Genomic DNA, 26,019 nt, shown 5'->3' with positions numbered 1-26,019 from the left:
TTTAGTTTGTTATATGAACATTATTCCTGAGTCTGTGACATATTAGGAGGATTTTATGCCCAGTTGATTTAGATTTATTACATAATGCATCTTTAATGTTGACCCTTGAGCATTTTAGCGGACACGTTTTGAGCTTTAAACTAAATAATGACTGTACCTAATACTAAAAAATTGAAAAAGGGCATTTTGCCCCCAAGCTGTGCGGAGGTAAACAAACTTCATTCAATAAATACGTTACCCACTCGTGCTTGTATACTAGGACTTGACCAAATTGTATTGTCTACATCGTGAAATACACTAGTGTATACATAAATGAAAACATGGTCCTTTGTGTTGACTCTTGTAAGCTAACCTTGTAGATGTGAGCCTTTAAGATGTGATGTCCCAGCTCCAGCGTCTGCTGCCGATTCAACTTCCCTTCCTGTCTGCAGAGCCAGAAGGCCAGGAGAGTGTGCCCACTGCGGGGGTCGCAGAGGAACCTGTCGTCCTGGCCCTCGTCCCTCCAAACCAGCCACTCCCTGAAGGAGGTGTGGTTCAGCATCCAGCTGCCGTCGCTCCGCCTCAGCAGGAGAGACGAGAGCTGCTCCAGCCGCTGAGCAAACTCGTCCCACTGCAGCGCTCCGCCGGTCAGAGCGCTCGCGTTCACCGCCTCGAACAGCTGCGGGAGGACAACAACGGGAGACGTTACAGAGTCATCATTTCATTACATATGTGCAACGAGAAAGACGCGGCAACTGAAATGGTGTGTACCTGCTGTTCAGTCAGCGGGTGCAGTGATGCCACAGTTATGTTGAGCAGTGGTAGAACTCTCTGAAAAGACGACTGGGTGGGAAACCTCATGTTGAGCTGCAGCAGGTAGACTTCTGCTAGACTCACAGGAACCACCTATCCCCACACACACACAAACACACACAGAGAGAGTTAATGTCTCCATGTTTACTGTAGATTCGACAATATACGTTAAATTTCCTCTCTCTTCACCTTGAAGCTGGAGCTCTTCAGGACAAGGTACCCTCGCTCTATCAGGTCCAAGGTCAGTTTCAGGTACAGGTACGAGCCTCTGCTCAGGCTCTTCAGGTGGCCGGTCAATTTGCCGAGCGCCGCGTTGTCCAGGCGACCGTTGCTCAGCGACACGTTGCTCTGGATCTCGCTGCTGCTGTGGATGCGCTGCATCAGGTAGCCCTGAGGACACAGAGAGAGAGAGACACACACATATATATAAGACAAACAGACTGACAGAGAGATGGAAAGACAGGCAGAGGGAGAGTGTGTGGAGGTCTGACCTGCAGGTCCTGGTCTATGGCGTTGTTCTCCTCCATCTTGTCAAGCGAGATGCGGTGAAACGGCAGAGAGAGAGTGGTGTCCTGGTGTGGTCAGAGAAACAGGATTTGTTATTTCAAACTGATTTAAAGACACTATATGCAAGCTTTTTTTTTGCTACACAGCCAACGTTGGCAGTAATTTCAGTTCATGTATGATGAAAGATTATGCAATTATTGTTCAATTATGCCAACAAATAATTACTATTTAATTACAGTGTTGAACAGATGAATTAATTAAGTCTTCAGTGAAGTAAAGCTACACTTACATCAACTATATTTTGCTTCTATTTCAATATCTTTCTGCTTCTATTAAAGTTAACATGAAATCATGTATTTTATTCTATGAATACTGTTTATTCCATCACTGTATGTTTTATCTTATAACTAGTGCGTCAACGTTAATGCACGTTAACGCACGTTTCCATGACGACTGAGCGGAAAAAGACGCGCGTGACGTCATGTTTACGTGACTCACGATTGTTAAAATGAGTCTGTAAAGTAACGCTAAAGTTTAAAAACAGAGGCACACATACGCAGTACACACACACGCTGGTTATTTGTAGTGCTGCTCTTTTCGTTTAATAAACAGATCGCTCCAGTTCCACTGTAGGCGCGCTAACGGCGCTAAAAGGCGCTAAAAGGCGATAATGCAGCCAACGGAACTAACTGGTAAACGGTGCCTGGGCTCCGGTGTCGCGGCACGTAAACATGACGTAATTCGCGTCTTTTTCCGGTCGTCATGGAAATGCGCCGTGCGTTAACGTGTTAACCTTTTGCACAGCACTACTTAACATACCAACATAACATGTTGTAGCTGTAGCTTAATAGCTAATTATGAGCTAAAAAAAGCTGTGTCTGGCCTATTATTTAATGTTCTCGCTGACTCACTGGACACAAATATGTACAACTATGTAAAAGACAGCGACTATTACAAAAGAAAATAATCTGTAATTATTTAAACACACAAGATGCTGTTGCTTTCATAACGGTTAATAATATAATTATAAAAACATGTCGTCAGCTCAGATGTTGTGAAATAAGAGTGGAGTAAGAAATATGTTTGACACATAGATTATCTTGGGTCATTGTGGCTGGAGGGGATGTTTTTTGCAGTTCCAGTTTCCAGTGAAAAGCCACAGATAATCATCCTTCCCTCCTTAAATGTGTCTTCTTGGAAAGTTCCACGTTCATAAATCACGATTAATTTGCTCCAATCCAAACAAGCAAGTCATTTTAATTGGCTTTAAAATGAGTTTTAATTCCTTAAAATAACATGGAAAAAGTGCCACAAACATAATAACCTAATTTTGGCCAAACCCAAATGCACTATGCGATAGAATAGAATAATCACTATTATCTTACATTTCCTCAAAAATATGTCCGATATAATCGCAGATTGCAGCACATTTTATCTCTTTGTGTGATTATTTGGTTTCGTACAACTACAGCCTCACACACTACATGAGAAATCTGTAAATACATGCTTCCTACACCTTTTCCAAGGTCAATTTCAAGCACTTTTCAAGCACTTTGGTCCTTGAAGAGTGCTTAAATATTAGAATAAAATACATGCATACACAAAAATGATGATTTGACTTTCTATCACATTACAAGAGATGGGATTTTGCTATGAACAATCACAATTGTGTTTTATAATAGTCACTGTCACACAGGTCCAGGCACAGTTTTGGTATTTATTTATCTAATAAGCAAACTTTTCAGCCAATAAGCTATTTTTTAAATAAATACAGTCAATATTGCAAGCATTTTTAAGCACTTTTCAAACCTTGACAACACTACATAACATGAACCCCGTAAATAGAGTGAATGTGTCAGTAAGTGTTGTTGATGATCTTGTTTTAATGAAAAAACAATGTTTACTTAGTATTTCTATCTTCATGAGGTCCAAAAATACATGCAAACCTATCTTTGTGAAGGCATTTTGACTTTAAAGGGCTTAAGTCAGGGTTGAAACCTGGTTTTAGGGTTAGGGTTTAGGCCTAGGCACTGTGTGTGTGTGTGTGTGTGTGTGTGTGTGTGTGTGTGTGTGTGTGTGTGTGTGTGTGTGTGGGTGTGTGTGTGTGTGTGTGTGTGTGTGTGTGTGTGTGTGTGTGTGTGTGTGTGTGTGTGTGTGTGTGTGTGTGTGTGTACCTGCTGACCGGTCCTGACAGTAGTAATGATCTTCAACCAGGAAGGAAATTTCAGGACACTCTTGGACAGGAAGGAAGTCAGCGTGTCACCATAGTCTGGGCGGTGGAACTCTGCCTCGTTTAGCCCGTCAATCAGAACGATAAGCCCCGCCCCTTCCACTTGCAACTTCCTCTCTGTAACAACAACAACGTGAACCATCACAGATAAAACACGGGGGCGTTTGCTCAATAGAAGAGTGGAACGCAGTAGAACGTGCACGTACCTTTGTAGAGAGCGTCCAGCGGCTCCAGTATTCCTCTCTGCAGAGCCGAGCTCGGATCCTGGATGCAGGAGCGCAGGCTGAGGATGCTCTGCAGCTGCGGCGACTGGTGCAGCAGCTCCCGGTAGGCGAGCAACTGGGGGGCGGTGCTTAGCATCGCCGCCATGTTGTGGACGAACTCGGGAACCAGACACGTGTAACAGTTGTCAGCCTGACAGAAATGATACGAGACGACCTGCAAAGACAGACGATTGAGTGATAAACTCTTCTTCTTCTTGGTGGCTAAGGGTTGTTAGCATCAGTAATGCTGCATTACCACTGCCTTTGTATTCTACCTTTCCTTTACCGTAACCCCTAAAGCTTGTAAATTAATATATCTTGTTTTTCTAATGTGTACTATACAAAAAGCAAGTCATAAAAAGTACAAGTTAGGTTTCTTTATGCAGTGGACTCTTTATTTTGGTGGCATCAGCAGCTTCCAGAAGTGTCACCTGGTTGTCAAGCGACGGCAGACGGCGTGACGACAATTCTTGTACGTATGAGTGTTGAATGAGTGGGACCTGTCAAACTGTCAATTAATATTCTCAACACATAGTCATAGTCAAACTGTCCAACTGAAAGTCAGAAAAAAACTGAATAAGCGAGCTAGAGCTAAGCCCAGTGAGTTGGCTGAAATTTGCGTATATAAAAAGGTGAATTCAGTGTTTTTATTTGCCAAATAAATCAAAATTAGTATTGAAAATTTAGTTTTAAACAAGTTTTTGAAAGATTCCTAAAGTATTTAATATGTCGTTTTTATGTCAGGCGGTCTAATAAATTTGTAAAGCACTGCATATTCACATATGCTAGCTTAGCTGTTAGCTTAGCAGTAATGACTCCTCGCTCAAATGTGACTGAGAAAGTTAACGACTGTTATACAAATCATACTGAAGAAAATTATAAAAGAAGGGGAAAACAGAGGGAGTAAAGTTAAGCTACTTTAATTTATCGCAAGTGAAAATTCCTACTTTTGAAACTATCGTCATCAGGGCTACACTCCCCTCAGTGGAAAACCATTCCACTATCGCATTAGCATCACAAATCATAGCGCTGAACCGCGCTGCACAACACAACAAACAGGCGTTATCGTCAAAACTGTTTGTTCCTCACAATTCTGTTGATAATCTTGGTTTGCTGCCAGGCTAGCTGTTACTACACTGTTTTCCACTCTCTATGCTAAGCTAATTTATTTTATTTTTTACAAAACAGACACATATAATATAAAGCAATAAATCCAAGACAATACCCAACAATGCCAAAGCTGGAAAATGTTGCGCAGCTGTGATCATATTGTTTACAGATTTGGGTTATTTTGAAACATCGTAAAAAGCTAAATTTATGACAGTGCTGTGCTGCCAAGGTGTGGCCTGAGCTCAAACACTAGGTGAATATGAACTTTTTATCGGTTGTCCAGTAACATTATCGTCTAATACAATGGATCTACCTGTCCTGCAAGCTTCCTCACAGCCTCCTCCTGTCTCCTCCTCATCTCTGGAGTTCCTGGACAGCTTCCTCCTCCTTCAGTTCCTCTTCCTCCTCCCCTTCCCAAGGAGTCGTTGGAAAGAGAAACAGGCGCTACATCTGTTTTGAGGGTGCAAAGGAGGGGGGGAAACAAACTGTTAGAATCCATCTTCATTTAAAATGTAAGAGAAGATATGAATACAAAAGCTATTTATCTGTGGTTGCAGTTTGCTGGAGGGTCAGAAGAGATCCTGTACAATGACTCAGCTGTTGCTTACAGAATGAATCAGGTTGTCTTCGTAGCTGGAGGAACTCCCAGGGAGTCTTTTTCGAGAGCACTGTTGCTCCGTCTCCTGCCAAAACTCTATTACATTCCCTCCATTTGCCAACCGAGTACAGAGAATACAGAATGATATTGAGCAAGCAGTAAAAACGGAAGAACCGTTCAACTCGCAGTTTACATCTTTGTCTGTGCAGAAAGAAAGTATTTTATGCAATGGAGACTGTTCTCCACAAGGCTGTGCGCTTGTTTTGCAATTTTTGGCACCCACTTCCACTGTATGCGCGCTAGCGGCGCTAAACGAGCTAATGCAGCTAAAGGAGCTAACTGGTTGAAGTGATAGTTCTGAATTTTGGACATAAGACCTATTTTCCAACTCAGCCGGTGTGATGGAGACGTCTGGAGACGTTTTCAAGAAATTTCATTCAGTTCTTCTAGTTGCAGAGTTCGCTGGTGCTATGGCTAGCGCAAGTCAATGATACAAGTTAGCATGGCATTAGAAACACTCATACCGACTCCACAGTTCACCTGAGGCAAATCGATTGTAACGGCAGACTATCGATGTACATATCTGTGTTGATAGAATGTTTGAAATAAAACCAACCTTGCAATTTGAAGGATTTATGTCTCAGCAGCAGCAGCGCGTCATACTTCCGGCAGCGGCGGAGTAGTCCCCTCAAAAATTCATGCGATGTGACGTTAGTTTTGTTTCAAATATTATTCTATCAACACAGATATGTACGTCGATAGTCTGCCGTTACAATCGATTTGCCTAGGGTGCACTGTGGAGTCGGTATGAGTGTTTTTAATGCCATGCTAACTTGTATCATTGACTTGCGCTAGCCATAGCACCAGCGAACTCTGCAACTAGAAGAACTGAATGAAATTTCTTGAAAACGTATCCAGACGTCTCCATCACACCGGCTGAGTTGGAAAATAGGTCTTATGTTCAAAATTCCGAACTATTCCTTTAACGGTGCCTGTCTCCTTAGTCTCTTCTACTTTCTTCCATTGAAAGTTTCATGAGATTTTGCATACATTTGTTAACAGTTAAATTGCAACCATTTAGGAAATAAATCTACACTCTTGCAGAAAGAAAATATTTTACGCAATGGAGACGGCTCTCCACAAGGCTGTGCGCTTGTTTTCCAATTTAAACTAAATGTTTTACCACCATAACATGGATTATTTGATGGATATAAACAAGCAGATGTTGTCTTCGCTGCTTACACTTGGGGTTGCTTTGGCTTCCAGCAGGGCTCGGCCACATTCGCTGTCCGTGACAACTGAGCGCCACCAGGCGGGCGATGATGGCCGTCTTGCCGAAGCCCATGTTGCCGACTATGACGACGCCGCGACCGGTCGCCGGGTCATCGCTGCAGAGAGAGGCGTCCACTTCCTGAAAGAGCCACTCCCTGCCAGTGAACAGCCAATCGGACGAGAGACTGGGAACCTCGAAGTGGAGCGGCTTCAGGTTGAGAGAGGGAGAGAAGCGAACTGTAGGGGAAAGAGGGAATAGACAGAGAATTATAAACACATCTTTTTTCAGTGAGTTTTTGTGTCATTTTCAGTGGACTCCTGTGTGTCGACCTCGGTGATCCTGTTGACTGCGACTCCCTGAATTCTGTCTGGGCATTCTGAGGGATGTTCTTGAAGGGATGTGTCTCTGCTGCTCGTCCAGATAGGCTAGATCCTCAAGGTGGGCAGAACTAGTGGCTACAGAGAGGAAGACAAAAGAAAGTCATGTTTATCAAGGACTTAGGTTGTAGCTGGAATTTAAATACGTTTTCGTCAATTTAATTTAGTGCTGGACGCGTCAACGGCGGTAAATGGCGCCAACGTTAACGCATGATGCGTTTCCATGACGACTGACCGGAAAAAGGCTGTATGCGCGCTAACGGCGCTAAAAGGAGCTAGTGCAGCTAACGGAGCTAACTGGTAAACGGGGCCTGGACTACGTCGTCGGGGCACGTAAACATGACGGCATGCATGTCTTTTTCCGCGCAGTAGTCATGGAAACGACTTTAGGCGCGCTAACGGCGCTAATGCAGCTAACGAAGCTAACTGGTTAACGGTGCCTGGACTCCGGTAAACAAGACGCGCATCTTTTTCCAGTCAGTCGTCAAGGAAATGCGTCAACGTTTTACTTCAATGGTGATTCGTTTCCGTGGCAGTAAAATGACAATTATTTTTTTAAAAGCTACAGTATCTTTGAGTTGTAAAAGCACACATCATCTAAACTCTACGACAGTTTTAAAAACAGACTTCAACTCAAGCACAAAGTTCTGCACCCAACTGCTTTCTTGTCTCCTTAGTCTGTTCTACCTTCTTCCATTGAAAGTTTCATGAGATTTTGCATGCATTTGTTAACAGTTAACGTGCAACCATTTAGGACATAAATAAATAAATGAATATATAAAATTCACCATCAAACAGAAAACAAAAATGGCCTTTAAGCCATGCTAGGGGAGCTTGGGCTCTAATAAAGGTCATGTAGTAGACAGAGATCATTTCTGAAGAAAAAGAATGATGTCCCTTTTTGTCATCTACGACTTTTCCAGGATATTCGCCGAGTCTGGCTTCTGCAGCAGCTATACAGCTAATCCAAAAGCTAACGAAGCAAATAAACGGAACGGAATCGTCTCGGCTCCGCACGAAACAAGCTGAAACCTACCGAAAGCATGATCCAGTCAATCCGTTCGCAAGACCTCCATGAACAGAAACATGTCAGCACTGGCTGTGTCTCATATCCTGTGTGTATGTGTTGTGTGCTTTCAGCGTCATTTCCTTCCTTTTCCAAAGTACTCATGGTTTTTGTTGCCATGAGGCAGAGAGGGAGAGAGACGGCGAAATGAGGAAGGAGAGGGGTGAGATGTGGACACGCTGCGGAACATAAACAGAGCTCACCACAAAAAAAAAGTAAAGAAAACAAACACTGATATATTTGAATAACTGATAATGCCAAAATTATCGGTGATAAATTCATCTGCAATTACTTTGCCCCTTTGGTGGCAGCAGGAACAATCTCTGAACTTATACGCTATCACCATTTGTGGTGTGTATTCATACTTTCCATTTTCAGTCATAATCTCACTGTGTCTTAAGAGATTTCACATTTTCACATTCACTAAGTCGCCTCGTGTTATCCTGAGCTGCAGTGGTGGGAAAATGAACGAGGAAGCCAACAAGATGTAGACAAAAATGGTTAGGAAATTGAAGATGAAATAAAACTGGAGAGTGGTAAGTGTGTAACTACTGTGTGTGTGTGTGTGTGTGCAAAGTCCTGTGTTAAACCAAGGGTGGAAACATAATTATCATGGAAGACGCCACTAAGGCTTTGTTTGCCGACGATGAAAAAGTGAGCTCACGATGTATGTGAAACTGTGTTGTCGTTCTTTCCCATCAGGGAAGAGTGTGAAGGGAGAGAGCACAGCAGAGAGAGCATCATCATGAATGTGTCATGGTTGCAGAACCATCTCTAGGGTTTGCAGAAAATGGTCTGACAAAGAGCGCAAGGATGCCCAAAGATGCTGGCTGGAAATGCATACATAGAACAACGCAACCCAGTGGCTGGAATAGTGTACAGAAACATCTGCACTGTGGTTATTAGGGCTGTAAAGTCAAAGTCGACTGGTCGACTAATTGGTCGACACGCTCTGGCTCAACCAAAATTTATTTATTTTTTTTTATTGTGAATTTCATTAGGAGGAAAGTACCAAGTCTAATAGGGGTGTTTTAGAGCACCCGTGTTTCACAGGTAACAGCCTGTCTTCAGAGAACACCCCCCTTGTTTTCCGCTATTTTGGTTTAGTCCAGCCCAGTGGGTCTGAGACAAACAGATTAGCGTTGCCAACAATTATAGAAGTACATTATTTTCGAATATCACGGTCTTTTCAAATTAAAATAGCTGCACTCTCAAAGCACCCCACCTCCCGATTAGTCGATTTTTAGTCGAAATTTCAGGCCTTTGGCCGACCAAGAGTTTCTTTGGTTGGCCCTAGTGGTTATGGAGTATGGACTAGAGGTCCTAGGGTCAAGATGGAAGATGCCTACAGGAGATTGAGAATGACTAAGCTAAACTAAGCTACTATGGGACTTTCAGATTCAGACGAACAAACTGGTGGTGACTAATCAACCAGAAATCGTGGTGGATGATAAAGAGCAGAAGACAGATGAGGCAATCCCAAGCGACAGCAACATCAAGAAGAAGGAACATGAGACACAAGAAGCTTGAGAAATACCCAAGGGTTGAAAAAGGAGCTAGAGACGATGTTGTGGGGGAGTAAAGTGGTGATAGGAGCACTAGATTCCAGGAACAGCTATGATGCTGTGCAGAACCCTCAGGTTCCCAGGCCTCTGGTAGAATAGCCGAACTTGGTGGAGAGACAGTATTGTTTACCACTTTATCCTTCCCATGAGGGTTTTGCGGGGCTGCTGGTGCCAATCCCAGCTGCTTTAGGGCAGAAGGCTGGGTACACCCTGGACAGGTTGCCAGTCCATCGCAGTGCCACTTGCACCACTAACACCAATAGGCAATTTAGAGCGTCCAATTAACCTCTAAAACTAAAGTAAGGGCCAATTCCAATTCCTGTCTTAACCCTCAAGCTCAACCCTTAATCTTAACTGGAGGGTTATTTTGATTATTTTGGCTTATTGAAAAGTAAACCATAGCAAACGATCGCTTGTCCGCACCAGCCGGCTATTGACAAAAGATCGTAAAATAAAAAATGTAATGCAACAATGACGTAAGTAATCCATAATATGGGCTTAAACTAAAATAATACAATGGTTTTCATTATTTTTATATCTCTATTAACAAAGAAAATACTTCATTTGTAGCGTACTCGTTTCGCTGCTTTCGGCGTCATCTTTGCTATGTCAAAACACGCAATGCATTCTGGGTAGCTCTTGCTCCGAAGGGTGGTCTCGGAAAATCTCAATATTGAGGGCGATACAGCCCTTAAACTTGCCCCTCAACTTAATTTTTCTGAGAATTGGGACAGCACTTGCACTAGAGGGAGCACACATTTTTGAGATTGAGGGTTAAGCAAGGAATTGGAATTCACCCAAAACCCACACACAAGAACATGCAAACTCCACACAGAAATACCTGGACTGGGACATGCACATACACATCATCCACTTGATATTTACCAGCTACTGAATTGGGGCGAGGCATGAGGTAGAGCGGTATGGAGTGGGTGGAGCCTGATGAATGTGCAGTGACATGGCCTCGGTCCGGGTGGAGCTTGTTGAGGCTGTACGTGGAGGCGGCCATGTTGTCGTCTGCCCGGTACCGAAAGCCGTCATTTGAATTTCCCGTCGTCACCATGCAGGAGGAGGACGTGGAGGCCACCACTGGCCGGCCCCCCTGCTGCCAGAGGAGGAGGCTGCTACCATGGTAACTGTCTCTAGGGTACTTGGCGCTGTTTTCCTGCTCTGCTGCCGACTCTGCAGAGTAGCTGGTCAGTGTGGCTGGAAGTGACAGACAAAAAAAAGGAATGGTTAATCAATGCAGACGATTTGGAGAAAGTCATTTTTGATAGGGCATGATCTTACCGATGATGCCGCTGTCTCTGCTTTCCAGTGTTGAGGTGGGGGAGGTGACAGAGGCGTGGTTTGAGGCGTGCCTGTTGTCGCTGCTGCCCTCTCCTCCAGCAGGGGGCGGCAGTGTGGAACAGGGGGAGGTGCTGCTACTGGCCAGACTGGAGGAAGGAGAGATCCTCTGTGGGACAGACATCATACAACAAAACAACCTCAGTTCATCGTGTATATGAACTTAAAGTACCACATAAAAGGTAGTTAATGGTGCTATATGTAAGATTTTTAGTGTATTAAGTCATAAAATGCCTATGATGTGTTGCCAGAGATTCAGGAAACTTGCTCATAGCAGTTCAACACACGGGACGCTAGCAGAAGCTACTAGCTGCTATCGGTCAGAACTTTACCAAACATAAAAAGCTGTTACCCTCTAAAAACATTTCTAACAGAGGAGAAGAAAAACAATAGTTTGCAGTGGAGATTATAGCAGAGAGGAAGTCCACATTTTTATCCCACACAGGGAAGCTAAACAGTTAGCTTCAGCCAAGTTTAGCTAACACTTTCTCTCTCGTAGACTTTGTTGGTGGACATTTAACATGTTAAACAAGTTTTTTTTTTGCCCTGTTGTCTCTTCTGGTCATGTGATAATTCTCAGCTGCTCCAATAAAGTAGAAAAACTTTCTTTCAAGCTAACACGTTGTAGCTAACACGCTAAATTCGCCAAAGAGGTTCAACAGGTTATAAATATAAAATAGATTGTGGTTACAGTTCTGTTTCTGTTAGCATTATGGCAAGTCATTTACATTCTACCACAAAAAAAGAAATATATATATTTGTTTTGTTTGTTTGCCAGAAATTATTAATTAATTCCGCAGTAGGCAAACCCAGGAAGTGTGTCTGATTTTGAGTCAGTCTTTTCCAACAGTTAAGATACAGATAACCACGGTATTTATTGTTTTGAGCTAACTAATTAGCCACTGTACCACTGCACCAGTAACCACTAAAAGAGTAAACTAAACATACATCATGTGTCAGGGAGTAGTTCACCTGTCCGTCATCCTGGGCGTGGTAAGGGGAGTCTGGCTCTCGGCTGATGACCTTATCCCCCAGCAGGAAGCCCAACCTGGTCATCAGAGCATCGGCCGCCTCGTCTACTGAGGGTGGAGGTCCTAACTCCTCATCCTCACCTGGTGAACCAAATAAAGAGGTATGTTACAGCTCTAATTTGTCTCAGACAACTTTTGTGTCCACGGCAGGTTCCAGGTGATATTATCGAGATTGTTCTGCCATACTGCTTCGATCACCTACACTCCAGAACAAGGTCCTCAAAGATAATGTGGATAACATCCATATGCTGACGAAAACTGATGTATTTTCTTGGATGGAAACCTTTGATAAATTTGATATGGCAAAATTGCTCAAAAATGTTGCTTGTTCATTACTGGTGTGGTTGTCCATTTCATCATCTTGTCTCTGACAATCCTGCAGTAAATATCTGTCGACTCTCAGGCCTTATCCACGTGGAAACAGGGCTTTCTCTTAACCTCTTCTTCACGGTTGGCCCTTGGTACCGGGGGCAGCGTCACACGCAGCGACAAAAGCGTCATAAAACCACATCTCTTTACTAAAACCTCTGTAACTTTACTCTGCTTCACTTCAACAGCATCAGACTTTGTACAGCTCATGTCCACATGTTGTTACATGACCTCCATGTGTTTTTAAGCTCCTACTGCATATTGTAAAGGTGATATTTGCTTTAAAATGCAATATTTTTTTAGGCGAGAGAAAAAAAATCCTTAATTTATGCTGTGTTCCATGTGCATTTACTCTGACACAGTGGTATCTACAGTGAAACTGACACCTCTGGTGGAATCTTTATTTTGATACCAAGATAATTCACGTAGAGCTTGTAACTGCAGAGATTTACTCTATTTAGTTTGGGCATGTCATTTTCGAGCAGGGACTCAAAAAAGAGGGTCAGGGAAGAAGAGGTTAACAATTTTTTTTTTACTTTGTAAGCCATAAGCACGGCATAGTTTCAAAAACTGTCTCTTACGCTCACAAAATGCCCAAAATGACTCTAAACGCTGTATGCCAGGCCTGTATGTGGCGCTGTAATGCTGCTACGCTCCCCAAAAAATACAGCATGCTTAAATATACATGACAATGTCTAAAATCACAGAAACGGAGATAGAGCGAAGAAAGCCAAGGGGGACTAAGGAACGAAAATAAACGTTATCTTGAGCGAACCAAACCAAGCCATCTCCAAATACAAGATGAGGAAGACGACAACGATGATGGAGATCATCAACAGTGAATACCAGAGCAAGAGACAGGTGGAATTATAGCATCATCGTTTGCCTAATGTCCCACTCTGGAGCCCATTTTCCATACAGCGCTATAATAAAACGAACAGTTTATTTAATACCAAACTACCCGCATAACTAATGGCACCTTTATCAGCCTCTGTTGTTCCTAGTGCTTTATAACATCACTATATTTGTGTTCTCCATAAAGAACAGAACAGTTCTACTACAGGTCTGCAACCTGCGGCTCTAGAGCCTCATGTGGCTCTTCAGCCACTCTGCAGTGGCTCCTTGTAGCTTTGAAGAACAAAACATCTCGTGTTTTTCACACTTTTTTGTCAAGATAAAGGCATAAATAAAAGTGTTTTGATATTGTTTGTCTGTCACATCCAATTGAAAAACCTCCCTAGAGAGCCATTACAGTACATGAAGTTCACATTTGGATTCCTGTCCATCTTTAGATCCATGTACTTTACGCCATGCAGGTTTTCCTCAGACATAAACTACACAAAATAATTTTATTTCAAGTAGTTTTTCTCCACTTTAGAGGTTGGGTATCGACTTTACATGTGATTTTATCTTCGTTTTAAGGAACAAATGGGGTTTTTGCGGCTCCAGATTAATTTTATTTGGGTGCAGAGGGAACAAAAATGGCTCTTTTCATTCTAAAGGTTGCAGACCCCTGTGCTAGCCAGTCATCAGGAATGCAAACAATGCACCAAAATCTAATCAGATCATCTCCTCCACATGGAGTTACCTTCACCTGTATCTGTACCTGTGGTGTAGATTTACAGCTTCTACTCCTCACTATGTTCACATGAGCTTGTGTTTACTGAGGCTCAGAGAGACGCAGACGCCAGCGCGGCGACACAGTGTCGCACATGCTGTGGTGGGTGGGACACTGGATGACAGCTTGTGGTTTTTTTATTGGGCGTTACGTTGGATTATTCCTTCACCGGGGGGTGCACTGACTTTGCTGGAGAGAGATAAAACAGAACACAACTGCGACCTTCACGAGTGCTGCTGGTCACATGGGCTGCTTCTTAAGAGGCAAAGGCAAATACACGGCGACAAATGAAAGACTCTCCCGGTAAAGGTTTTCTTTCTGTCAAAGCTGCACAATATTTACTTTATACAATTAATACAATCAAGAAGAAAAGTTAGTGTAAATCTGTCAGAGCAGACAACAGAAAATGGAAGAGATCATTAGCACACACTCATACAAAAGGTATGCACTCCAGACGGTGTAATGTAATGTCCATATTTATATATTTACTATTATGGCCTAAATGTGCCAAAAGGAAAAGCACACACACACACACACGCACACACAAGAATGTAAGCCACAGCATGAGGGCTCATACTCTGTCTCTTTCTCTGACAGTCTGTAATTACAGCTATAAATTGTGGACTGAATACTAGAGAGGCATCGCAGAGTCAGACTGAAAATAAAACCAAGCAAACACAAAGCAAACTGGAAAAAAGCCTGTGTGTGTGTGTGTGTGTGTGTGTCCACAGCGGGATATGAGGACAGATTTTGACTCAAATCTATATTTGTGAGGACATTATTTTTGTCCGGTCCTCACAATCGGAGGATTAAGGTTAGGGGTAGAACTGGGTTTAGGTTATTTAATTGTGATGGTCAAGGTTAGGGTAAGAGAGAAGGGCATGTATTACATCTACGAGTGTCCTCACTGAGGACGCCGTTCAAGAATGTGTGTGTGTGTGTGGTCAGTCAATGACAGGGTGTGCGAGTCGTTTTTAGCTGAAGAAAAATAAAATGGAAGGATCAGATACAGCCAGCACAGATTTTTTTCCACTTCTGTTACATTAACTACTATAACTTCTGTCGTCAGTGCTCAACTCCATCCTCTGATCTTCTGCTCTCCCACTTTTCTTTCTCCTTCTGCCTTATTCTCTTTATTCCTACCACCCTCCTGCCTTTGCATTATTTATTTTATAGTTTTTTCCCTGTCCTTCTTGCTCCCTTAATTTATGTCTTCATTTAATTCGGTTTTTCGCATTCTTTTCCTTCCCTTCACGGGATTCCTTGGCATTCTGCCTTCATTTAATAGTTAACAGTGATGAGGCAAACAGGAAGCACGGGTATGGAAAGACGGGGTGTGAAAGCGATGAGATGCTGTGGTTATGTGGCAAGAAATCTAACATATGTGCTTCCTCCAATCCCCCTATCTTTTTCCCTTCAATCCTTCAATCCTATGATGGTAAATTTCAAGTCATTCCGATAGATTTTTTCAGCTCACTGTCAAAGTGTATCAGGGCAAATGGATAATTTCCTGATTTTCAAAAATTCATTAAAATTATTCCCTAAGAGATATGCAAATATTTTCAACAGACCCTTGTTCAGGGTGATACCGACTATTATGATGGTAAATTTCAAGTCATTCCGAGATACTTTTTTTTTTTTGAAGAAAGTCAGCTCACTGTCAAAGTGTATCAGGGCAAATGGATCATTTCCTGATTTTCAAAAATTCATTAAAATTATTCCTTAAGAGATATGCAAATATTTTCAACGGACCCTTGTTCAGGGCGATACCGACTATTATGATGGTGAATTTCAAGTAATTCTGAGATACTTTTTGTTTTTGAGAAGAAAGTCAGCTCACTGTCAAAGTGTATCAGGGCAAATGGATCATTTTCTGATTTTCAAAAATTCATTAAAATTATTTCTTAAGAGATATGCAAATATTTTCAACGGACCCTTGTTCAGGGCGATACCGACTATTATGATGGTGAATTTCAAGTAATTCTGAGATACTTTTTGTTTTTGAGAAGAAAGTCAGCTCACTGTCAAAGTGTATCAGGGCAAATGGATCATTTTCTGATTTTCAAAAATTCATTAAAATTATTTCTTAAGAGATATACAAATATTTTCAATGGACCCTTGTTCAGGGCGATGCCGACTATTATGATGGTAAATTTCAAGTCATTCCGAGATACTTTTTTTTTTTTTGAAGAAAGTCAGCTCACTGTCAAAGTGTATCAGGGCAAATGGATCATTTCTTGATTTTCAAAAAATTAATTAAAATTATTCCCTAAGAGATATGCAAATATTTTCAACGGACCCTTGTTCAGGGCGATGCCGACTATTATGATGATAAATTTCAAGTCATTCCGAGATACTTTTTTTTTTTTTTGAAGAAAGTCAGCTCACTGTCAAAGTGTATCAGGGCAAATGGATAGCTTCCTGAGTTTTAAAAATTCATTTAAATTTTTCCTGTAGAGATATGCAAATATTTTCAACGGATCCTTGTCCAGGGCGATGCCGACTATTATGATGATAAATTTCAAGTCATTCCGAGATACTTTTTGTTTTTGAGAAGAAAGTCAGCTCACTGTCAAAGTGCATCAGGGCTAATGGATAATTTCCTGATTTTCAAAAATTCATCATAATTATTTCTTAAGAGATATTTGAATATTTCCATCTTCCATTGTTTCCTTCTGGGCTGTCACAGGCCAGATTTGAACCCACAGCCTTTATTGGCATAAATAGAGTAAGATAAAATAGATAAGACTTTTGTTAAGTGGCTGCAAACCCTGTCCCTGTGGGTAACCATGCTATGACTGGGATTGTGCACAGTACAATTAGCTGTGGGGAAGACACTGAGGTCGATTTCACACATAATAGTCACCGCTAGACTTTGGGTACGATTTGGGGTTGCAACATTCAGCTGGTCCGAGTTTGCTTTCACACTCCATCCACACGCACCTTTTTAAGGTATTCCCCTCCTCGCCTGAGGCGGCGCTGTATCAAGAATTACTGAAGGAGAAGACGAGACAACAATGAACAAGAAAACTCGCTCATCTGTTGTTCTGTTTCCTCCACATCAGAGCAAAAAAAATGTGTATGTTTTGGTTGCGTTTACCCACAATGCCCTGCGTTGTAGTCCACTTCCTGCATTTAGTTCACTTAAACCGATGACCTACGTTTTTAGGCGGACCAGATTTGGCTTCTTTGGTGCGGATCAGAGTTCGGCTGCACATTCACACCTACAAGAAACGAGCCGGACTTTGCTAGCAAACGGACTAGGATTCGCACCCTGAGAGTGTGTGGGTTCCACAATCAACCACATTTCAAAAACACATGAACTGGCCCTTTAAAGCACCAGCGTGTAGACTTTAAGGAGATATAACCTAACCTAACTTCTGCATCCGAGTCATGGACTGTCGAGTCTTTGGGTTTGAAAAGTAAAGCCTGGATCTGGACTAATTCACCTATGACAGGACAGTATTTAGTCTGCTATATACGTATATTATTATATTGTATATTTTCAGAACACTGCTGCACATCTGCTGACTGGAACACACAAGTAAGAGCACATCTGTGTTGGCATCTCTGCACCGGCTCCCAATCTATTTAAGGAATTCATTTTAAAATTCTCCTTTTTTGTTTTGCCTTAAATGGTCTTGCCCTCATATCTTACCTCAGTGATCGTTCACATCCACGATCACTGAGTTCTGCGCAAAGATCTCTTCTTGTGTTACCTACAGGATCGAGATTACAACAACAACAACGGTGGAGACTTTGCTGTGTTTGCTCCTAAATGTGGAACAAAATGCCTCCCCACATGAAACTTGCTCCCACACTGAACTGTTTTTAAAGCGCGACTAAAAACCCACTTCGTTCACTGACCGTGTATAAGAGCTAGCAGTTTAAGTGTTTTTATTGACCTTGTTTCCGTGTTTTATTGTTTTCTTTCATATTGCTTTTAGTTTACATTGTTTCAGTCTGTTTTATGCATTTATGTGATGGTTGTTTTTAAAATGTGCTATAGAGATAAATTTGGATTGGAACATTCAGTTTCCTCTTCATGGGGAGATGAATATATAAAAAAGTTAAAGACAATAAAAACGGCATCAAACTGTGTGGTGAGAAAGCATTACAGTTGCATTGTGGGAAATATAGAATCCATTATAGTATATTTTGAGCCCCTGCTAAAATCATGGGCAATATGATTTCAATGCTGTGTCCTTCAACTGGAAACAGGCTCTGTCAGGCAAAACTATCAGACCTGACCGAGGGAGAGTTTGTGTGTATGCAGCAGCAGCGCAGGGGTGGGAGAATCAAACCAATTCCAATTCCTACCTTAACCCTCAAGCTCAACCCTTAATCTTAACTGGCCCTCAAAACCAAGTGTTGAGGGTTATTTTGTCACTTCGAAATGGGACACCCCTTAAATGCAGATACGTCTTCAGACTGTAGGGGGCAGAATAACGCAAAAAGCTGCGTCCAGTCTGTCAACTCCAAAAAAGAAGAAGAAGAAGAAGAACACATTTACGTCAGGGTTAGGGTTGTCAGTTAGTTATAAGATGATACTCATACAAATACCACAACCACGGACACGGGCCCAAACTAAGATAAGACAATGGATTTGTAGCGTACTCGTTTCGCTGCTTTCGGTGCCATCTTTGTTATGTCAAAACACGCAATGCATTCTGGGTAGCCCTTGCTCCCAAGGGTGGTCTCGGAAAATCTCAATATTGAGGGCGATACAGCCCTTAAACTTGCCCCTCAACTGAATTTTTCTGAGAATCGGGACAGCACTTGCACTAGAGGGAGCACATTTTTGAGATTGAGGGTTAAGATTGAGGGTTAAGCAAGGAATTGGAATTCACCCTTTATGTCTGTTTAACTGATCTAAAGTTCGGCATTGTTCGGTTTGATTCTTGTGTCGGACGTCGCGCTCGGACATTCCACTCTTCCAGTCACGACACTCTCTGACCAATCAGAAGCACTCTTTAACAAATCGGTTATCCCTAATGGAATCCGAGTAGTTCTAGAACTGTATATTGGAAAAAGAGCCATGTGTTTATATTCAAAACATGTGCAGTTTAAACCTAAAAAAAGTGAAGAACAGTGACACAAAGACAGGTAAATGAAACCTGTCCGTCCTCTAAAACCTAACCACCTCACCTTCCTCCTCTCCTCTTCCTCTCCTCTGCGCTCCGCTGACGGGAGGCGCCACCCAGTGCCGACGCAGCTCGGGGCTGTCCTCACGGGACACGCAGCAGCAGACATAAAACAGCAAGCGCTGCAGGAGGGAGGAGGTGTGGCCAGCGACATCTGCTTCCATGACATCTCTGCCACAACTGCAGCCGCCGCCGCCGCCGCCGCGCAGCAGCCTCCACGGCCGGCGGCCGGACGACCGCTCGTGGCGGCACCACTTGGTCGCCGAGCAGGCGCACGGTTTAAAAACAATAGCCGTGCAGTCCATAGCTGGCGTTCCCCCGGCAGTTGCTCCGATTGATTCAGAGAGCGGCAGAGTCAAGTGGCGTTTGCAATGCGCTGAAACATCACTCCACACTTCTTCTTCTTCTTCTTCTTCTTCTCTCTGGTCCTGAGCTCCTCCTTCTCCACGGAACACAAAAGACAGAGATGAAGGAGGTAGGAGTGAGGAGATAAGAGGAGGGAGAAAAGAAAACACCTCTCCAACTCCAACTATCTGAAGCAGATCGACCAGCAGTGAAAAACAAATAGTGCTAAAAGGCAAAATCTTCACAGGTTCGGTACTTGTCAAGTAAAACTGGAAAGTGCACTCTCTTCACACAGCAGACCTGGACAGTGTTTCACTGGTTATTGTCCTCCCCCAAAAAAACAAACTCCTTTTTCATTCACAGGTAGAATCTACTCAGAACTAAAGCAAAGAACAGCAGCTAAAAACGCACAAAAGGGTCACGGAGTAAATCTTCCCTCAGACGATGTCCTCTTTTGGCGAGAAAAGCAACAAGTCAGGTTTCCAACGTCAGAGAGGAGTTATTCTTTTCAACTGCAGAGCCTCCATATCTGCTCGGAAAGGAAAGGCGACCTCCCTCGTCTGACTCCACTGCAAATCAGAACCTCCTCCTCCAACACACACACACACACACAAACCCCCACACACATGAGTGAACGAGGGGGGACTGCAGGAGGAGCCGAGCGGAGCGAGTACATGTCCAGAAATGTGGGCTAAGTTAAAAAACACAAGCTCAAGTCTTCTATCTTGTAACAAAGCACACGCAGAAAGAAGAAAAAAAGGGGGCTGAGGGAAGACTCGGTGGAGGGAAGGTTGGCAGGAAGAGCAGAGAAAAGCTGCAATTAAAGTGAAAACTCCTTTTTCCAAGAACAAAAGAGCGTCTGGACACAGAGAGGAGACGAAAAAGCACTGTAATCCACTTCAGTCCCAAAAATGTGAAAAATGCAGAAGGCACTAGATAAAAGTGGGTTAATCACAATGTTTTCGATGTTTATCTTCCTTTGGACGTGAAGATCAAATGTCCTTAAATCATACCTCCAACATTCCTTTGCAAAATCTGAGGAATTAAATATGCCTGTGTTTTTCAGAGAAACATAGAAGCCTCTGTCTAAGAGAGGGGGGGGTGGGTGGTGGTGGGGGGGGGGGGGCAACGAAAGCACCGAGCTAACGCGACTCCCTGGTTTGTTGGAACGCTATTAAATACATCCAAAAATAACTCCCCCCCCCCCCCCCCGCGTACAATTTACAATAAATTTACATCGGTAACATAAACAGCCTCAACTTAGTGACAACATGGATTCGCGACCACTTTAAAACTGCAGTATGTAACTTTTAAATCCAAACAAATTCGAAGCGCTGTCAAATGACTTCACGCTATCCTGTCAGCTCCACACGACTCTCTGGGTTTCTCTCTGTGGCCTTGTTTAGACTGCAGCCTAAATCGGTGATTTAAAGGTGCCATATGTAAGAAAGTGGCCAAAAACGGTTACTACATTCAAATTCAAAACACCAAGGTCTTTAGGTTTCGTTTTCTGACGTAACTGGCAACCCGTGACCCTAATGACTGCAATGATTGGTAGACGGTGGTAGGTGGCGCCACATGCCAAAACATGATTTCAAAACATAAACATGATTTGCAGTCTGCAAAAAAAAATTTTTAATGCAAATATTTTGTCTGTACTGTTGTTGTTGGTGAGTTCAGTTTGTTATATGAACATTATTCCTGAGTCTCTGTGACATATTAGGAGGATTTTATGGCCAGTTGCTTTAGATTTATTACATAATGCACCTTTAAGCATATCCAGATTCTAGCTAGCTGGATTTTCTGAACAGCTAAAAAAACACGAGATCCGATTTTTCTCCAAATCTGATTAGAACCAGTTTTAAACGCGATTCTGATCGGATTTTTTAAAAATCTATTTCAATCTGATCGTCTATATGATATACGTCCAGACGGACGCGGGCAACAGCATTGTGCTAGTAAAGCGAGACGACTGCAAACAGGTTGACAAGAGTGTGACAGAAAACACAAAAAAGAGCCCACGAAAACAAAAGCTCCTGAAGAGAATTCTGCAGCTGAAAATACCACCCCTGCTCTGCTGGCGTATACACACCAACGCTCCCTTCAGCCAGGTCTGATAGTATTGGCTGACAGACGGTTTTCAGATGAAGGACGTAGCATACAAATGATGTTACGTCATTTGTGTTCCAACAACAACAATCTGACCTAATCATTGTATTTAGCACCTTTGAACTAACTTTTCGATCACATCCTGGGTGGAGGTCATTACGAGCACCATTAGCGTTTACAGCAGGAAGTCCATTTCCTGGTTGCCCACTGCCACACAGCGCGGAAACATTAACCACCAAGCTGGATAAACAGCCACATATTTCTCTCAGGACTGGTGGTGGAGACCAAAACGGAGCCAAAAGAGGAGCGAGATTAAAGGTCCGTTGCTAATTAGGCATGTGTTTCTGAGCAAAACAGAAGTGATTTTAAATGACAGACATTTTTAAGCTATCGTGCACGTAAATATATCACGTTCACTTGATGGCAATGGCTTAGGCTCAGTGGTAGAGCGAGTCACATAGACGTATGAATGTGTAGGTGAACGTGTGAATGGCAAAACTGTAGTTTTGAGTGCTCATCAAGAGTGGAAAAGCTCTTACCATACCATAACAAGGTCATTTTTCCTACAAACATAATAACCGCTACGCTTCCAGACACTTCAAAACAAGATGCTTTCATTCCCGTCTCACACCTCAGTAGATTTGCAAAGACATCCACATATTCAAGCTAACGCAAAAGGAGTCAAAACAAGTTTGCTCCAAATAAATAAATAAATAAATGAAGCTCTCAAGAAGGGAATGAAGCTCCTCATATTCTTAAGTATCCAAAAAGCAGAACTAATACTTCAGTCAGGGACAAATTGAGGGTTTTTTTCCCAAGTGAATGCAAAACCCTTTAGTATTTGTTCCTGCTTTTTATGGTCAGTCACAATAAACACAGACAAAAACAAGTTTTTTTTTACAAGGACTAGCCCCAAGTCATCATAAAAAAGGACCAATATCAGCTGTTCTTATCACTCCCCTTGTTTGATGTTATGTGATGCAGAATGTTGCACATTAGGGCTGCAACTAACAATTATTCTCATAATCGATCAATCTGTTGACTGTTTTCCTCGATTAATCGAGGACTTGAAATGACTGCCGTTTCCCAAACCTCAGTTTGAATGATTTGTTTGTTACATGGAGAAAAGAAACCAAAAAAAGCGCTGAAAAATCTAAGTTTTAAATTTAGTAATCGATGCAGCTCCGTTGTATATTACACCTTTAAGATGGGTTTACATTTAGCCGCCCAACTACTGCGCTTTGTTTTTCTGGTTACTGTAGATCTTAAAAGCTGTTTACACCGATATTAAACAAGTCTTTTATTTACGGAAGTGGATTAGGGCCACGGAGGAAAAAAATATTTTGGAGTTTAAAGTCAGATTTCCGAGAATAAAGTCAGAATTCTGAGTTTAAAGTCGGAATTCACAGAATAAAGTCAGAATTCTGAGTTTAAAGTCGTAATTCACAGAATAAAGTCAGAATTGACAGAATAAAGTCAGAATTCTGAGTTTAAATTCAGTTCTGAGAATAAACTCGAGAATAAAGTCAGAATTCTAAGAATAAAGTCAGAATTCTGGGTGTAAAGTCGGAATTCTGAGTTTAAAGTCAGTTCTGAGAATAAACTCGAGAATAAAGTCAGAATTCTAAGAATAAAGTCAGAATTCTGGGTGTAAAGTCGGAATTCTGAGTTTGAAGTCTAAATATCTTTTTCCTCCGTGGCCCTGATCCTCTTCTGTAATTATTTATTGTAAACCAAGTGTCAAAAAAAATGTCATCCAATGCTGTTTGTTGTGTGTTTTGTAAAGTTAATGTTGTACAGTAAAGCTCGTGGTATCGACTTATCGAGGTTTGCTTTGCCTTGGACAGTCGTTCCTGTTTGTTTTGACAGAAAGCAGCGAGCAACACGGGGAAGTGGTGGGGGGAAAAAAGAGAGAGAGAGAGAGAGACTCCACATGGTAATGTTTAGACGAAGTGTGTCAAATCAACCCCGAGGACGAAGAGAGAGAGAGAGGAGGAGAGGAGGAGGAGGAGAGGTTTGCAGGAGGCTGGGTTTCATTTCTGCATTCTCTCTCTCACTGTGGCACTGAGGGATGATCAAATGTAGGGGTCAGAGGTCAACCCCCCCCCCTTTTTGCTGCCAGACGCAGTGTAACAGGTCACAGCTGTGTGTGTGTGTGTGTGTGTGTGTGTGTGTGTGTGTGTGTGTGTGTGTGTGTGTGTAAAAGAGAGACAGAGACACACACACACACACACACACACAGAGAGAGGGAAACTATTTTAAATGCTGGTTATGGTTTCTTTTTTGGTTTTCTCCTCCCTTTCAACCAGATCCGAGTCTCCATGTGTCAGGGGTGTGGGGGGTGTGGGGGGTGTGGGGGGTGTGGGGGGGTGTGGGGGTGTTGGTATATTCCTGTGTGGCTTCTGGCGGCGACTGCACCATAAAAACGCCGCAGTGGAGAGACTCTGGAGGCTTTTTCAGAACCCTCACGCGCTGCATCTCTGAAACCTGTCCTACTCTGACCACTCCATCAAATGAATTTACTCTTTTAGATTGATTTTTTTGAAGTGTGTTTATTGGCAAATGTTTAACAGCCCAGCTTTGCACACCGCCCTCCATGTGAAGTCTGCAAGAGTTAACGGATTAGAAATCGAGCGTTAAACGAAACACCAGCTCCCGGTATTTTGTTAATTTTTTAGCTTCCTTGAATGTGAACATGTCGCGGTTTCCTTTGCTCCGCCGTGACAATAAACGGAATATCTTTGGTCTGTGAACAACACACGAGACGTTTGAGGACGTGGTCAAATCTGAGGTTTGGGGGGAAAAACGCAGATCGACATTTCCTGACATTCTGTTCTGTGGACTGAAATAATCGTCAGTTGCAGCCCCTCGACTTCGCTCCCTCTCCTCAGGATTGTCGGCGATTCAATTGAACGTGTTATTTTATTGTTCGTGTGTGAACTGGAAAATGTTATTTTGTGGGATAATGGCGGCGAAAGCTACGTTCAGAGATGCTCCATCCACGGTCAATACATAGAGTTAATGCACTTCTGTTCTCTGTGTTGTGAATAAACGGAGAAATTAGGGACGTGGCAATAAAAAGCGATTCCCATTTACTACGATTCAGAGTTTACATAAAATGTCCCAGAATCAATTTTTTTTATAAAGAGTAGCACTGGGCACGTTAACGCCGTTAATGACGGTTAACGGCGCTAACGGCGTCAATGTTAACGCATTCCGGAAAAAGACGTGTGACGTCATGTTTACGTGCTGCGGCACCAGAATCCGGGCACCATTTACCAGCTAGCTCCGTTAGCTCCGTTAGCTGCGTTAGCTCCTTTAGCGCCTTTAGCGCCATTAGTGCGCCTACAGTGGAACTGGAGCGGTTTGTTTATTAAACGAAAAGAGCAGCGCTACAAATAATCAGCGTACCTGTGTAACTGCGTATGTGTGCATCTGTTGTTAAAGTTTAGCGATACTTTACCGACTCATTTTAACAATCGGGGAGTCACGTAAACATGACGTCACGCGCGTCTTTTTCCGGCCAGTCGTCACGGAAACGCGTCATGCGTTAACGTTAACGTGCCCAGCACTAATTGCGATATTATTGGTATCGTGAACCATGTACCGTATCGTGAGGAACCCTGAATCTCCTGAGGCGATGGAGACAGATTCGTACTCACCACTTCTCTTGGCCAGTCGCAGGTTGAGGAGGGGTGAGGAGGGAAGCGACCGCGTGAACCCCTCCATCATCCTGACCTCTGACCCTTCAGACTCCATGCCACCGCCACCTGGTGTACAAAAGAGAGAGATAAGTGGGGAGATGGCGTAAAATCCACCAGTTTCAAAGAAGACGAGAAGAGTAATCTGGATCACTGACCAGTGTTGTTCCTGCGGGTTTTGCCTCCCAGCAGCATCTTCAGACTGTTGCGGAACATGGCTGCGTTGCACAAACAACACGGAGACAGCGCTGCCACCACCTGCTGAGAAACAAGACCGACACTAGAATGAAAACTATTTCCCATTAACCTCCAGCACATTATCCTCATTTATAACAGGCCATATTTTCTGGTTATATTAGAGCTTGGGGGGAAAGGCAGGAAACTTCACTTTCTAAATACTAGGCCTCATTTAGACCTTGTATTAACAACTGGTTTCCATGTGTGTGGTAACAAACACACAATGCAGCCCTCAGCTCTTTTCTGTGTCTCCGTCTCATCATAATCAATTGAAGCTGAGCCTCCGCTGGTTTTAATGCACCGTGCCGCTGCAGGAATGCATGAGAAAGAATGAGAA

General features: G+C 42.8%; 1 protein-coding gene across 1 annotated transcript in view; it reads right to left on the bottom strand.

The window, feature by feature from the left end:
- The window catches only part of tanc2a (tetratricopeptide repeat, ankyrin repeat and coiled-coil containing 2a), a gene marked incomplete at both ends in the record, with an annotated part of 34,180 nt that extends 8,519 nt beyond the window's left edge, over window positions 1-25,661 (bottom strand). Inside the window, 14 exons of the mRNA XM_083896215.1 lie at window positions 353-658; window positions 751-885; window positions 982-1,182; window positions 1,284-1,364; window positions 3,474-3,646; window positions 3,736-3,967; window positions 5,216-5,352; window positions 6,743-7,009; window positions 7,103-7,228; window positions 10,667-10,987; window positions 11,072-11,237; window positions 12,101-12,240; window positions 25,407-25,514; window positions 25,604-25,661. Coding sequence (XP_083752341.1) covers window positions 353-658; window positions 751-885; window positions 982-1,182; window positions 1,284-1,364; window positions 3,474-3,646; window positions 3,736-3,967; window positions 5,216-5,352; window positions 6,743-7,009; window positions 7,103-7,228; window positions 10,667-10,987; window positions 11,072-11,237; window positions 12,101-12,240; window positions 25,407-25,514; window positions 25,604-25,661 — 2,451 coding nt within the window. The remainder of the gene's footprint in view (window positions 1-352; window positions 659-750; window positions 886-981; window positions 1,183-1,283; window positions 1,365-3,473; window positions 3,647-3,735; window positions 3,968-5,215; window positions 5,353-6,742; window positions 7,010-7,102; window positions 7,229-10,666; window positions 10,988-11,071; window positions 11,238-12,100; window positions 12,241-25,406; window positions 25,515-25,603) is intronic.
- Window positions 25,662-26,019: the final 358 nt, after the last annotated feature.

The sequence above is a fragment of the Microchirus variegatus genome (genome assembly GCF_963457635.1).
Source record: "Microchirus variegatus genome assembly, chromosome: 10".
In the NCBI taxonomy this organism is placed as follows: Eukaryota; Metazoa; Chordata; class Actinopteri; order Pleuronectiformes; family Soleidae; genus Microchirus; species Microchirus variegatus.
This window is presented reverse-complemented; position numbering and strand designations above follow the sequence as displayed.